This window comes from Pristis pectinata, chromosome 18, assembly GCF_009764475.1.
Source record: "Pristis pectinata isolate sPriPec2 chromosome 18, sPriPec2.1.pri, whole genome shotgun sequence".
Classification (NCBI taxonomy): domain Eukaryota; kingdom Metazoa; phylum Chordata; class Chondrichthyes; order Rhinopristiformes; family Pristidae; genus Pristis; species Pristis pectinata.
In genome coordinates, this window is record NC_067422.1 from 39,448,252 (window position 1) to 39,461,314 (window position 13,063).

At 53.9% G+C, this 13,063-nt stretch overlaps 1 protein-coding gene across 1 annotated transcript in view; it reads left to right on the top strand.

Moving 5' to 3' along the window:
- LOC127580081 (Na(+)/H(+) exchange regulatory cofactor NHE-RF1-like) overlaps positions 1 to 8,675 on the top strand; it is an 83,978-nt gene extending 75,303 nt beyond the window's left edge. Inside the window, exons 4-6 of the mRNA XM_052033286.1 lie at positions 2,497 to 2,540; positions 5,087 to 5,203; positions 5,965 to 8,675. Coding sequence (XP_051889246.1) covers positions 2,497 to 2,540; positions 5,087 to 5,203; positions 5,965 to 6,120 — 317 coding nt within the window. The 3' untranslated portion in view covers positions 6,121 to 8,675. The remainder of the gene's footprint in view (positions 1 to 2,496; positions 2,541 to 5,086; positions 5,204 to 5,964) is intronic.
- Positions 8,676 to 13,063: the final 4,388 nt, after the last annotated feature.

Genomic DNA, 13,063 nt, shown 5'->3' on the forward strand with positions numbered 1-13,063 from the left:
AGCCAGGAGCACGTGACCCACCTCCACACTGACCAGCTCGCTCAGGGGTCTTGGTCTTCTGCTGGTCTCTGACTCCAAGGAGTCTGCTGTAACCCAGAGGTGGAAGCTTTCCAATCTCTGCTGGACAAACTTGGGTTGTTTTCTCTGAAGTGTCAGAGTTTATAAAATTACGAGAGACGTAGGTAGTCAGTCTTTTTCCCAGGGTAGAAATGTCAAATACTCGAGGACATGCATTTAAGGTAAGAGGGGGAAAGTTTAAAGGAGAAGTGGAGGGCAAGTTTTCTTTTACACAGTGGTGGGTGCCTGGAACGGGTTGCCAGGGGTGATGGGGGGAAGCAGATACGATAGTGGGGTTTAATAAGATGCTATGAATGCATGACTGTGGAGGATGTGGATCATGGGCAGGCAGATGAGATTAGTTTAATTTGGCATCATGGTTGGTACAGACATTGTGGGCCGAAGGGCCTGTTCCTGTTGTTGCGCTCCTGCCTGGACTATGTGGGACAGCTTTGACAAGCTGGAGGAAGGAGCCCCGAGGAGCAACATCCTGATAGAACCTGGCGGGATCGTTGTTGTCTGAGTAGAATCGGCGCTGGGTTGGAGCCAGTCAGTGGGCGTGGACGGCACAGGTCACTCTGCTGCCTTGGCCCACACTGGACATCTCGGTAAAGGTGAATGTCCAGGGTGACAGGGAAATGGAAAATCGGATCAGCAAATGGAGAAAACTCCTCCAGGAGGAAGGAACGCACATGCCAGTGAGGCGAAAGGAGACTGCAGCTATAAAAAGGCCAGAGGTCTCGGTGACACTGCTGTAACTCAGACACCCAAAGGCCTCTCACCAAGACAGAGCACGTGTGACAGGAAGTGACTGATCACCTCCCCCACTACCCCTCAAGCAGTGTGGACCACCGTACATCTCAGCACTTATGGCCTCTGGTTTGGACCAGCTGTCAGCAGCAGCTACCTTTTGGCTCCTACACCTTGTCCCCATGTGTCTGATTGAGACTGTCGTCTGGTATTGAATGGGGCGACTATTGATCTGCTGAGCCTGTGATCATAGGAGGTTAGTGGTGAGAGGGGACATTTATTACATTGGATATTAAGTCATCAACACATTTGTAACAAGTGCGTTTGAAACCTATTGCACTTAATACATGTGAGTGGTCACAGCTAAACTAAATTCACCTCAAACCAGCTCCAGCTCCCCCTCGACTTGACCTGAATCCAGGATACCAGGCACACTCTCAGATACACATATTTAAACACACATTTCTCTGCCTCCCATCAAAGTACACGCAGCACATCCGTTTGGGCTGGACTGTTGTGAATATGAAAGAGGAAAGAATAAATCTTGAAGCGAGCCTGCAGTGCTGGGGAGGATGGAACTGAAGGGCGTGAGGTCAGGAGGCCTCTGCCAACCCTTCCTTCTGCTGGAATATCTGACCACATTAACCCCTCCTGCTCACGTCGCAGCCTGCCACAGTCAGAGCAGAGAGGGAGTGTGGGCGAGAGGTGTGAAACTGGTTGATCAACAAACTGGATTTTTAAGGGTGGTGTGAGAGCTGGAGGGCTGGTGGAGGAGGTGAAGCCTCTGCTGACGGAGAGGCGGGAACTTTGCTCCACTTAGAGTGCAGACACCACACTTTGGAAGTGTCATCACTGTAGTGATACGACTTCTGTCATTAGATTAGCTGTGAGGATTTTCACTGATTGCACGATGTTCATTCCAGTCTGGGCTGCTGTACAGATGGAGCAGCCTCTGCTGCACACAGCAAGGTGCAGACTGTGTTCAGCCACAGCAAGCAACGTCATGCCGGGCAATGACCATCTCGGACAAGACAGCCCATCTCCCTGGGCACTCCCATCGCCAAGTCCCCACCAACATCCCTGAGGGGCTTGGCATTACCAGCCACACATGTACTGTGGCTGCAAGAGTGGGGCTGAGGCTGGGGATCCTGCAATGGGTGACTCCTCTCCCAACAACAGGGTGTCATGCAACCCTGTCCGCTTGTCTGGGTGAGTGTAGCTCTAACAACTCCGGTCCGGCACCAGTTGGGTGCCGGGCTACAGCGTTACAGCCTGTACGTACAAGTACAGGGCTGAGGTGTGCGGATCATCCCGTGACTGAGACTGGAGGATCCCAGTGTAGAGCGAGGTCTGGTCAGTGATCGCTCACAGTGGCCACACCTGATGTACTGGAACCAGAAACAATGTACTGTACACGCGGAGGTTCAACTCATCGGGCCTCAGCTGAGCGACCCAACCCACTCTCACCCTCACTGAACTGTAGCCCTGCACCCCACAGGGGTTGTGTGGGTGCAGTGACCGAGCTTGTACTTGGGGCTGTGATGTGTTCAATTGCGTCTTGGACTGTGGTATTCGGTGTCTGGTTTGTGTTTGAGAACGTGGTCTCTTTTAAGGCCATGTTTGATAACTGGGAGCTGGGCAGAAACATGACCAGAATATTAATAACGGTTGCTTTGTTGTGTTTTGCAGGACCTCTGCCCCAGCTGTGTGTAAACGGGGAGGCTGAACAGAAGGTAGAACACGTCTCTTACTTCTGGTCTGGTGGACCAAGCCTGATGTTTTACAGGGCTGTGTGTTGTCTCTCCCCACACACCCGCCGCCCCCCCCCCCCCCCCCCCCCCCCCGGTCACAGGAGCCAGGGGCCATCTGTCTCCTGCTCTGCTACTGACCTCGCTGGTCGCTGTCTCAGAGCTCTGGGCCATCTATAAGTCCTGAAATGTTGCCCTGTGCACTACCCCCGAGTCGTTCATAGATCTCAAGAGCCATGCTCGCTGGGGACGGCTCTGCCCACCCACCACAGGGCTGTGACTCTCTGCTTCCTGTGCTGCCCCTGGCCCTGAAAATCCATGTGGACAATGTCTCCTACATTTCCTGAGTAACCCTCCCTGTTATCAAAGAATGTAATCAGGTTGGTCAAAGCCAACCTACCTGTATACGTCCGTGCTGACTGCCCTACGTTATCTCAAACCACACCCCACCCCCCACCCCCATTCTATTAATTTTTTTCCCAAATTGCTGGAGTGTGCCACAGCTGCCACTCTGCTGCCCCCAGCCCTGTGACCAGGGAGGGGGAAGGTTACAACAGGTCCTTGCATTAACTTCTCATTCTGTTATCCACCAGTTGTGGCTGTGGCCCAGCCTGCACCTGACCATCCCTTTAAACGTTCCATTGTTCCTTCAGCAGCCACTTTACCCTGGTCACATCCCTCTCCTCCAGTCTAGAAGTTCTGCTTTAGATTGCACCTGCCTTTCTCTATCACCATCTAAACGTTATCAGCCGTCTTGAAGTGATCTCCCACGGACGGTCACTCCCTGACACCCGATCCAGCAATGCTTCCTGTGTCAGGGTGAAAGCACTGGGTCACAGTAGTTCTCCTGAACGCATTTCAGAAATTCCTCCACTTCTTTCCCCTTTGACGTTTTCCCAATTAACGCTGGAGTAACTGATGTTCCCCATCGTCACCACTCTACAGGTCTTGCACGTCTCTGCAGTTCCACTGTCTGTGTGTCGGGTCTGTCTGTGTCACACTGCCAGTAGTGTGAGAAATCCGGTCTTGCTGCTTAACTCCATCCAAGTGGATTCAGACTTTGCTCCCTCAGGGGACCCCCTCTCTCTCCCACTTTTATCTACTACAGTTCTAAACCTCTTTTCCCCCAGTGCAGACCCCTACCACTCCCTGCCCTGCACTCCCCCAGGGTCACCTCCAGCTGAGACACACCCTGAACACCCCTGTCCTACCTGCCCCTTCGCTGTCTGAGTCCCACACTCTGCAGCTGCCAGGTGGGGTTACAGAACTGAGTGTGCAGCTGGCAGGAGAGGTTGGTCGGATAGAGAATGGCAGTTTTGGAGCTGTATTTTATGCCGTGGGTGAGAGTCTGTGCCCTCTGTCCCACTTTGGGAACTTCAGGAACTTTGCCAGGTGACCTGAGCCCACAGCCTGGCCCTGAGGAGACATCCACAAATGGGCGCCACCCATTGCAGGACTGGAGAAAGGCCTCCACTTGGCAAAGGCAGAGGTGTTAAAGGTGTTTGTGGGATCTTGGTGTTAATCAGCTGCCATTCCCAGCAGTGACTGTGGCACTGGGAGAAGGGGCTCCCTTTGTTCAGGTGGGGACTGAAAGCAGTCTGTGTGGAGCTGGTTTGGCCATCAGTGTGTGGCTGCTGCACCGCGAGAGAGAGCCACAGAGTGGTACAGCACAGAAGCAGGCCCTTCGGCCCACCGTCCATGCCAACCTTTGGCCCACCTGCACTAATCCCACTTGCCCACATTTCTGTGCCTTGCCCACTTCAATGTAGTGACCGATTCTGCCGCCACCTCCGGCAGCACATTCCAGATATCACCTACTCAGACCTACCTTACCCCTCAGATCCCTGCTTTAAAACTACCTCTCACCTTAAAACCTAGGCCACCTTGTTTTCGGTATCTCTACCATGGGGAACAGATTCTGACCATCCACCCTGTCTATGCCTCTCATAACCTTGTGTTCTTCTATCTACCCCTCAGCCTCCTTCGCTCCAGAGAAAACAAGCCCAGCCTGTCTGGGCTCTCCCTGTGACTCAAGTCCTCCAATCAAAACATCCTGGTGGATCTCTGCACCCTCTCCAGTGCAACCACCTCCTTCCTGTAGTGTGGTGACCAGAATGGCACACTGTGCTCCAGGTGTTTTGTAAAGTTGCAACATAACCTCCCAACTTTTGTACTCCATGCCCTGACCTGTGAAGGCCAGCGTGCCCTGTGCCAGCTTCACCACCCTGTCTGCTTGTGCAGCCACTTTCAGGGAGCTGTGGACCTGAACCCCCAAGGTCCCTCTGTCTGCCAACACTCCTTAGCATCCCACTGTGCACGTCCTACCCCAATTTAACTTCCCAAAATGCACCACTCTGCACTTGTCAGGATTAAATTCCATCTACCGACACTGCCCTAATTTCCATCTGGTCTATATCCTGCCGTAGCCTTGCACCCCTGTCCTCGCTATCCACAGCACCAGCATTTGTGTCCTATTTTGATTAATTCTTGCGTTTCGGGAAGTGCGCTGATGGTTCTGCTCTGTCTCACAGGCCAATGGGAATGTGTCGGAACCAGCCACACCCACATCAGCACCATCTTCCAATTCCTCATCCACACCCTCCACCCCGACGACTCCGGGCAGGGAAGCAGCCAGCCATGTGGAAGAGGTAGTGTCACCTTTTACTTCTGATGGTTCTTCCTCAGTCACCAGGATTTCAGAGGTATTGCAGGGGTCCGATCCCGCGAACTGTTCGTGAGTCGGAAGTGCGGCCACGAGCCGAGCTCTGCCCCCCCCCCCCCCCCCCCACGGCAGAAGATGCCTGCAGCCCGCCGGTCTTCCAGGCACTCGATCGAACGTGTGGGCTGCACGTAACTGGGGCATTGATCAGCTGGGGTGGATCTTAACTCTGCCACCAGTGAGCCCCTGCCAGCAGGGCTGCTGTGACAGGCTGTCTTGCATTGGTCAGGCAGCCAAGAGTATCGGGTCTCGCTGGCCGGGGATTCTTGTGCTGTGTGTGGAAGGAGCCCTGTGAAGGGGCATGGAGGGAACTGTGCTGTGTGGGAGGGGCGGTGCCGAGGGGGTGTGTACTGTAGGGGTGGGGGGAGGGTCCACCTGTCAATGAGTCATTACACCAAGGCCTGGCCTCCCTATGAGGGAGAACTATCCCCTGATATCATTCCGAGCAGCAGCAGTAGTATCCGGCCGATATTCGTCTCTCAGCTATCCTTGCTGAGAGAGACTTTTGGTCATTATCTCATTGCTGCTTTGGATCTTGCTGTGCACAGACCAGCTGTGCCCAGCTGTGTAATGGTGGTCCATTGGGCTGTGACGTGCCTGGACCCGCTGAGGGTACTGTGGAAATGGGCCTCCTTCCCTCAGCCCCAAGGTGAAGGGGGATACTGACTGACTGTCCCTTGTGTCCGACAGCCCCCACGTGAGGCCGAGACTATGCTTGCCGACGTGGGTCTGAACCTCAGCACGTCCGCAGCAGCAGCGAAGGAGAAGGTGCACTCGAAGCGGCTGAGCAAGCGGGCCCCGCAGATGGACTGGAGCAGGAAGAACGAGCTCTTCAGCAACTTGTAGGGTCGCTGGCCGGGCACTCACCTCTGGCTGCACAAAAACTTAATCTGTCTGGTAATTTTGTTTTCCCCAACCCCCAGCTAATCTCACCTGGTGCATTCCAAGGGGCTGGTCCACAGCTCTCCCCCACCCAGTCACCATCTTGCAGGTTACTGGAACCCCTGCAGCCCCACCCATCTGGTTCGCTGGGCTAGGGTTGGTGGATCCCTGTCACCCACAGCCGGACCGCGTCCCCAGGCCTCTGACATCTCCCAGTCGGTGTGTGTCAGACTGGGGCCGTTCGGGCGGCCCAGCATTCTGTTGGGGGTAGGACTGAGGCTGAGGGGCAGGGGCAGGGCCATTGCTGTGGGGTGATAAGCAAGGATACTCCGCTGTGGGTTCTGGGGACAGTGCGTGTCCTTTGCTTGATCCTCCTCCTAGTTGCATTAGGTGAGCATCTAATCTGCACACTGCAATAATGAACTGGATTCTTTAGTGAAGATCCTCTTTAGTTCTGTCGGCAGCTCAGGTTTCAAGGAGAGGTGATGGATGTTGTATGGACAGCTGGATGGCGCAATGTACTGGCACATTCCAGTTAGTGTCCACTGACCGATTTTCCCTCCCACATCTGCCCATCCACAGCAAACTGCCAACACTGCCTCGGCCACTGGTCGGCAGATGGCTTACCAACTCTTGAGACTGGGGGTCCAAGGTGTTCATTTGAACTGCTCATACACCATTGGAAGAACAGCAAACCTGTGCAGTCCCTTGGATCCCTGTGCTCCAATCCACCATCACCTCTCCCATAGCTCCTCTGCATTTGCACCTTGTTCCAGTTTGAATTGTCCCTTTGTATCTCTTTCCTGAGGGGACTTCATTTCAAATCTCTCTCGCTTGCTCGCCCTCTCACTCACATTCCTCACGGAGAACAATTTATTTGCTTCTAATCCTGGCAACTCTAATTGGGTCACTTCAAATCTCCTTTTCAAAGAGCGGCCAGTCCCAGAGTTCAGTGCTGGTGATCATGAATGAGGCTTGTATTTGGAGTGGATACGAACAGCCCCTTTTGTCACTTCCCCGACATCCTCGGCCCAGCAGTTTTACCTCCTCAATGGGGGAGTGTGTCTCTCTGTTTTATTCTGATCTCCTATTACCACTGAGATGTGCCATTTAGTCCAATTAACCTGCTAGGCAAAGATGAAGGAGCTGGTAACACTGGTCCAACTAATGATGTCTTTATTTGTTGTCTCTGGCTGGTTTCTCCTTTTGACGGCAGGGCAATAAACGGAGCCCTTGTTGACTGGTTTTGTACTTGCAGTATTTTAACTCCTTCCACTCTGTCTCCTGCTGGGATGGGCCGGGGTGGGTGCTGGAGCAGCTTCGGGGTTTTTCCTCACCTGTGATGTTTATAACCTACTCTTTGCCACAAATAAGTTAGGATCTAAAAAGCTTAATGAGCTTGGCAATCTGTAAAGTTCTGAGCTTGGCACATTTACATCGAAAGGGGTTTCTAGTTTAGTAACAGCTGGGAGATGAGATGCCAAATGAGGTGATGTGCGACTGATTGGGCAGGAGTGTGTGCCCAGCCTCTCCCAGTGTGAGAGCTTGAGAGAGAATTTTCAGAAGGTGGTTTTGGTTAGTCAATGTAGTCTCTGTAAATCTAGCACTGTTAGTCCTGGGGAGGTAACAGAAGGTTCTTGGAGGGATTGGTACAACCCAGTACAGTATCCTGATATTACTGGTCTCTGGTGGTTTAATGATGGGTGTCTGCAACATGAAAGGAAGGTCTGAGATAAATAGGAGGGACCTCCCTCCCTCAGCAAAGGGGACAGAAGGCAGGGGTGGAGATTTTAAAAAAAAATTGGCAGAAGGATGAAGAGGAAGGGTTTTCCATCCAGAGGGTGCTGAGTGTAAACATTGAAATAGTACTGGGTGTGTACCAGAGGACCACAGACCCTGTGCAGGGAGGTGGCCTTGGGCTGGGGACCTCCTCCTCAACATGGTCAGTTGAGAAGCTGCCTCCCGAGTGATAATTCCATTAGTCTTCCCTGTGACTCCAAGGCAAGGTGCCGGAATTCCATCACAGCCACTCCTCTCCCTAGATTCACAGCTTACCAGAGGCACCACAGTCTTAACACATTAACCATCTGGAGCCCATGTGGTGGCAATTTCTCTGCAGCCCTGGGCTGGAAGCAGGCTGGATGGAGTTAGAGCCTTTTCCCCAATGTATCTATTAATGCAGTTTCCTCTCTTTTGCATTAAAACTTATACACTTTTTGTTCTAAAATGACTTGGACAGAGCACTGCTAGAATGGGAAGTGTGGGTTCCACCTGTGAACCGAGGTGGTTTGTATTTGGCTGCCTGGTCCTGGCTTCTGTCAACGGCCCCTGTCTGATGTAGCTGAGGCTCCCCCAGGGTTCAATCTGGCGGCTGAGCTAAAGGCACTGCCAGTGTTGAAGAGGAGGGGCTCCTGTGAGGAAAACCGGAATGATTTGTGTCCAAATTCAGCAACTGTAATTTTTAGAAACTATATTTTTATCAGTATATGTAAATTTTATGAAATAAAAGTTAAGAATCAGCTGTTTCTCATTTGCTTATCATCTGGTTAACATGGGGTCTGTGGAGCAGGAGCCGGGGCCTGTGAGCTGGGCCTTGGGGCCTGCTCTGTCAGAGAGAGGTACTGTCTACATCACCCACTGACACCTGTCCCCTGCTGACACCTCGCCCACTGACACCTGTCACCCACACACCCATCCTACATCATCCCGTTTTTTATTCTCCCCACATTCCCAGCAACTCCGTCACCCCCCAGGTTCGACCACTCGCCTGCACACTGGGGTCAATTTACAGTCACCAATTAACCCACCAACCCTGCACATCTTTGAGCTGTGGGAGGACACCGGACCACGCGGGGGAACCCCACACTATAATGGAGAACAGGGAGGATGGGGGGGGGGGGCCAACCCTACACTGTCATGGAGAACGTGCAAACTCCACACAGACAGTGGCGGAGGTTAGGATTGAAGCCGGCTCACTGGAGCTGTGAGGCAGCAGCTTGATCCACTGCGCTGTCCAAATAGTCTAGCCCAACCGGTTTGTCGGATGCCTGTGGAACGTGGGTGGTGCGGGTCACACTGATGTATACACACACGCACACAGAGCTGAGAAGAAGGGGTGAATGTTCACGGGCTGGGACGGGAGCGAGGAAGCAATCCGGAATGGAGGGTAGAAATGTTCCTGCTCCAAGAGGCAGCTGGACGGTGGAGGCCAAAGTGTGACTTTGGTGGGTGAGACGGCAACCGGTTTAACACCAGCCCCTGGGGGGACTCCATCTGAGGGAGGTGGGGCCACAGAGCGTGGGATGTTGGACTAACATGCCACAGTGGGTGCGAGGGAAGCCGAAGCTTGTCTGGTCTGTAGGCTAGTCTGTTGGCAGTGCTGGTATATGGTCACCTTCGGTGGAAGCTCGGTCCCTGTGCTCCACCCAGTCGGGGCACCAGGAGCAAGTTACCAAGCATCTGCTGGCTGCATTCGGTGGCCTGGCTCATGAACCTCTATTGCCACCTGCCACCCACTGCCTCACAGGGTCCACACTCGGCATTTTTTTTAAGATATCTATTAGTCACGTGCATCAAAACACAGTGAAATTCATCTTTTGCGTAGCATGTTCTGGGGGCAGCCCGCAAGTGTCGCCACGGTTCTAGCACCAACATAGCACGCCCACAACTTCCTAACGTCTTTGGAATGTGGGAGGAAACCGGAGCACCCGGAGGAAACCCACACAGTCACAGGGAGAACGTACAAACTCCTTACAGACAGCGGCTGGAATTGAACCCGGGTCACTGGCACTGTAAAGCGTTACACTAACCGCTACACTACTGTGCCTGCATCAGTCTGACTTTATCCTGCTCCATATTCTGGACCCCCCACCCCACCAACCAGGGCAGATAGTTTGTCTGTTCCCCTCCTGTCAAATCCCTCAATCACGTTGGAAGTCCCTGAAACGTTTCCCCTTCACACCTGATCCACCAGCTGCCCACACCATGGGCTCACGGTGCTGAGGCGTGAATGGAGCCACGGTAACACACCTCCTGTGTCAGCGCCCAGGCAGAGCTGAGCATCGGCTGCCTACCCCCCCCCCCCCACCCCACCCCACCACCCCCGGGTGGGCTCGGTCTGTATGGCAGCTTTCCCACCATCCGCCTCTGTCTGGGTGGCCCCCACATCACCGGTTCTAACTGCAGCCACCCACTGACCAGTCTGGGTACCCCCCTCTCCCCCCCCCCCCCCAAGGCCACCAGGTGCCCCACCCCCTCCCTCCCCTCCCTCCCCCAGACCACCAGTTGCCTCACTCACCCTCACACAGGGTCAGGTGGGGCCATGCTCAGAAGTGGGCCTCAGGACACTCTCACTGTGATAAACTGGGACGTTTATTGTTGAACTCCCCTCACCCCCCCAGGAAGGGTCTGTCCCACTGAAGGGCACAGCTTCAGGGCAGCCCGACCGCCCGCCGACCCCACAGGAAGGGGTTTTGCTTTGTGGGGGCAGCTTCGCCCACAGGGGCACGGCGAACCGCACGGCCCCGGTTACCGCCACCAGCCCCTGTGGCAGAGCACCGGACATCACAGGCAGGTCCAGCCTGGGTTTGTGGGTCACGCTGCCGTCTGTCCCACTGGCCTGGACACCCCCACTGCCCCCCACATTCCGCTGCGGCTCGCTGACCGGGAATGGGTTCCAGAGCACTTCCAGAGTAGGTACAATGGAGACACAAGAGACTGAAGGTGCTGGAATCTGAAGCAAAGGGCGATCCGCCAGGGAGGAACCCAGGGAGATAGGTGGTCAGAGTGGGAGGGTCCCAGCTCTTCCCAGCCCCCACCAACACCCCCCCCCCCACACCCACCACCCTCCCATGCCCTCCAAACCAACCCCCTCTCCACACCCCACCAACACCCCCCCACACCAAACCCCCTCCACGCCCCACCAACACCAACCACCCCCCATACGCCACCCACACCCCACCAACACCAACCACCCTCCCACCAACCCCCCCCACTCCCCACTAACACCAACCATCCCCCAACCCCCCAACCGACATCTCACACAGCCGCACAGTAAGTCAATGCAGGGACACACTCTGGGTGCTGGACACAGACAGGCCGGGCACAACGGGGCCAGGGAGAGTGTCAGACAAATTCCAGAACACTTCCAGAGTAGGTACAATGGAGACACAAGAAACTGAAGGTGCTGGAATCTGGAGCAGAGGTCGATCCACCAGGGAGGAACCCAGGGAGAAAGCTGTTGAACCGAAGGACAAGTTCCACCCATCGGTTGAGTGTTGGACCTCAGTCCAAGCTCACCTCATCCCTCCTGGTGAAGGGGCAGCCTGGGGGCATGAATTTAATGGAGAGACGTACAACAATGTTTGTGGGAGGAATAAACCAACTTATATGAACTCAATGGTACCATTTGGGACAGGAGAGGGGTGCAGGCACACAAACCTTTGAATCTTTCTTTGCACACAATGAAGCCCAGCGATGAGGAAGGGCGACAGGGACCATTTAAAACATATGCTCGAGGTGAGGAATTGTTTGTGTTCACACTGAGGCCCAGCAGTGAATAACCAGGAGGCAGACACCAGAACAGCCATTATTGAGAAGGGTGCTCTTGAGGTCGAAGGGCTGCTCCAGGTCAAAGTGCGGGCTTTGGAGGAACACGGCTTCGGTGAGGAGGGCGAGCAGCGGTGAGGTGGGCAAGGTAAGATTTTTCCTTTCCTTCAGCCCACTAGTTGTTACCAGGGGCAGTGATGTCAGTCGGGGGATGGCGTGCTCCTCCTGTGTGATGTGAGAGATCAGGGAGAGGGCAAGTGTCCCCGGTGATGATGTCTGCAGGAAGTGTGTCCACCTACAGCTTCTCTCAGATCACGCGGATGGGTTGGAGCAGCAGTCAGACTCACTGAGGAGCACACAGGAGGCAGAGGGTATTATAGACAGGAGTTTCAGGGGGGTGGTCACACCAAGGTTCAGCCAGATCGATGGGTGAGTGACAGGAGGGGCAGGCAGGTAGTGCAGGAGGTGGGAACCTGACCAGGTCAGCAAGTGGAGGGATTGCTGGGAGGGTAAAGGTTAGATCAAGTAAGGCTGAAAAGAAAAACAGACAGGGCCAGGTTATTGAACACAGTGGGACTGATGAGCTGTAGTGTGTTATTTCCCTCATCAATCTGCCTGGTCACCTCCTCAAAGAATCCTATCAGGCTTGTGAGACATGATCTTCCCTTCACAAAGCCATGCTGGCTGTCCCTAATCAGTCCATGATTCTCTAAATGCTCATAGATCCTATCTCTAAGAATCCTTTCTAACCCACCACAGATGTAAGGCTCACTGGTCTGTAATTCCTAATTCCCTGGACGATCCCTACTACCTTTTTTTGAATAATGGGACAACATTTACCACCCTTCAATCGCCGGTACCATCCCCGTGGACAACGAGGACTCAAAGATCCCAGCCAATCGTTCAGCAATCTCCTCCCTCACCTCCCGAAGCAGCCTGGGGAATATTCCGTCAGGCCCTGGGGACTTATCTGTCCTAATATTTTCTAACAGCTCCAACACATCCTCTTTCTGGATATCTACATACTCTAGAACATTACCCTCACCAACACTGCCCTCAGCATCATCAAGACCCCTCTCCTTGGTGAATACCGGAGGGAAGTATTCATTGAGAACCTCACCCACTTCCACAGCTTCCAGGCACATCCTCCCACCTTTGTCTTTAATCAGACCTACCTTTACTCTCGTCATCCTTCTGCTCTTTATGTACGAGAAAAAAGCCTTGGGATTCTCCTTAACCCTACTCGCCAAAGCCTTTTCATGTCCCCTTCTCGCTCTCCTCAGCCCTTTCTTAAGTTCCTTCCTTGCTACTCTATATTCCTCATGAGCCCTGTCTGATCCTTGCTGCTTACACCTTATGT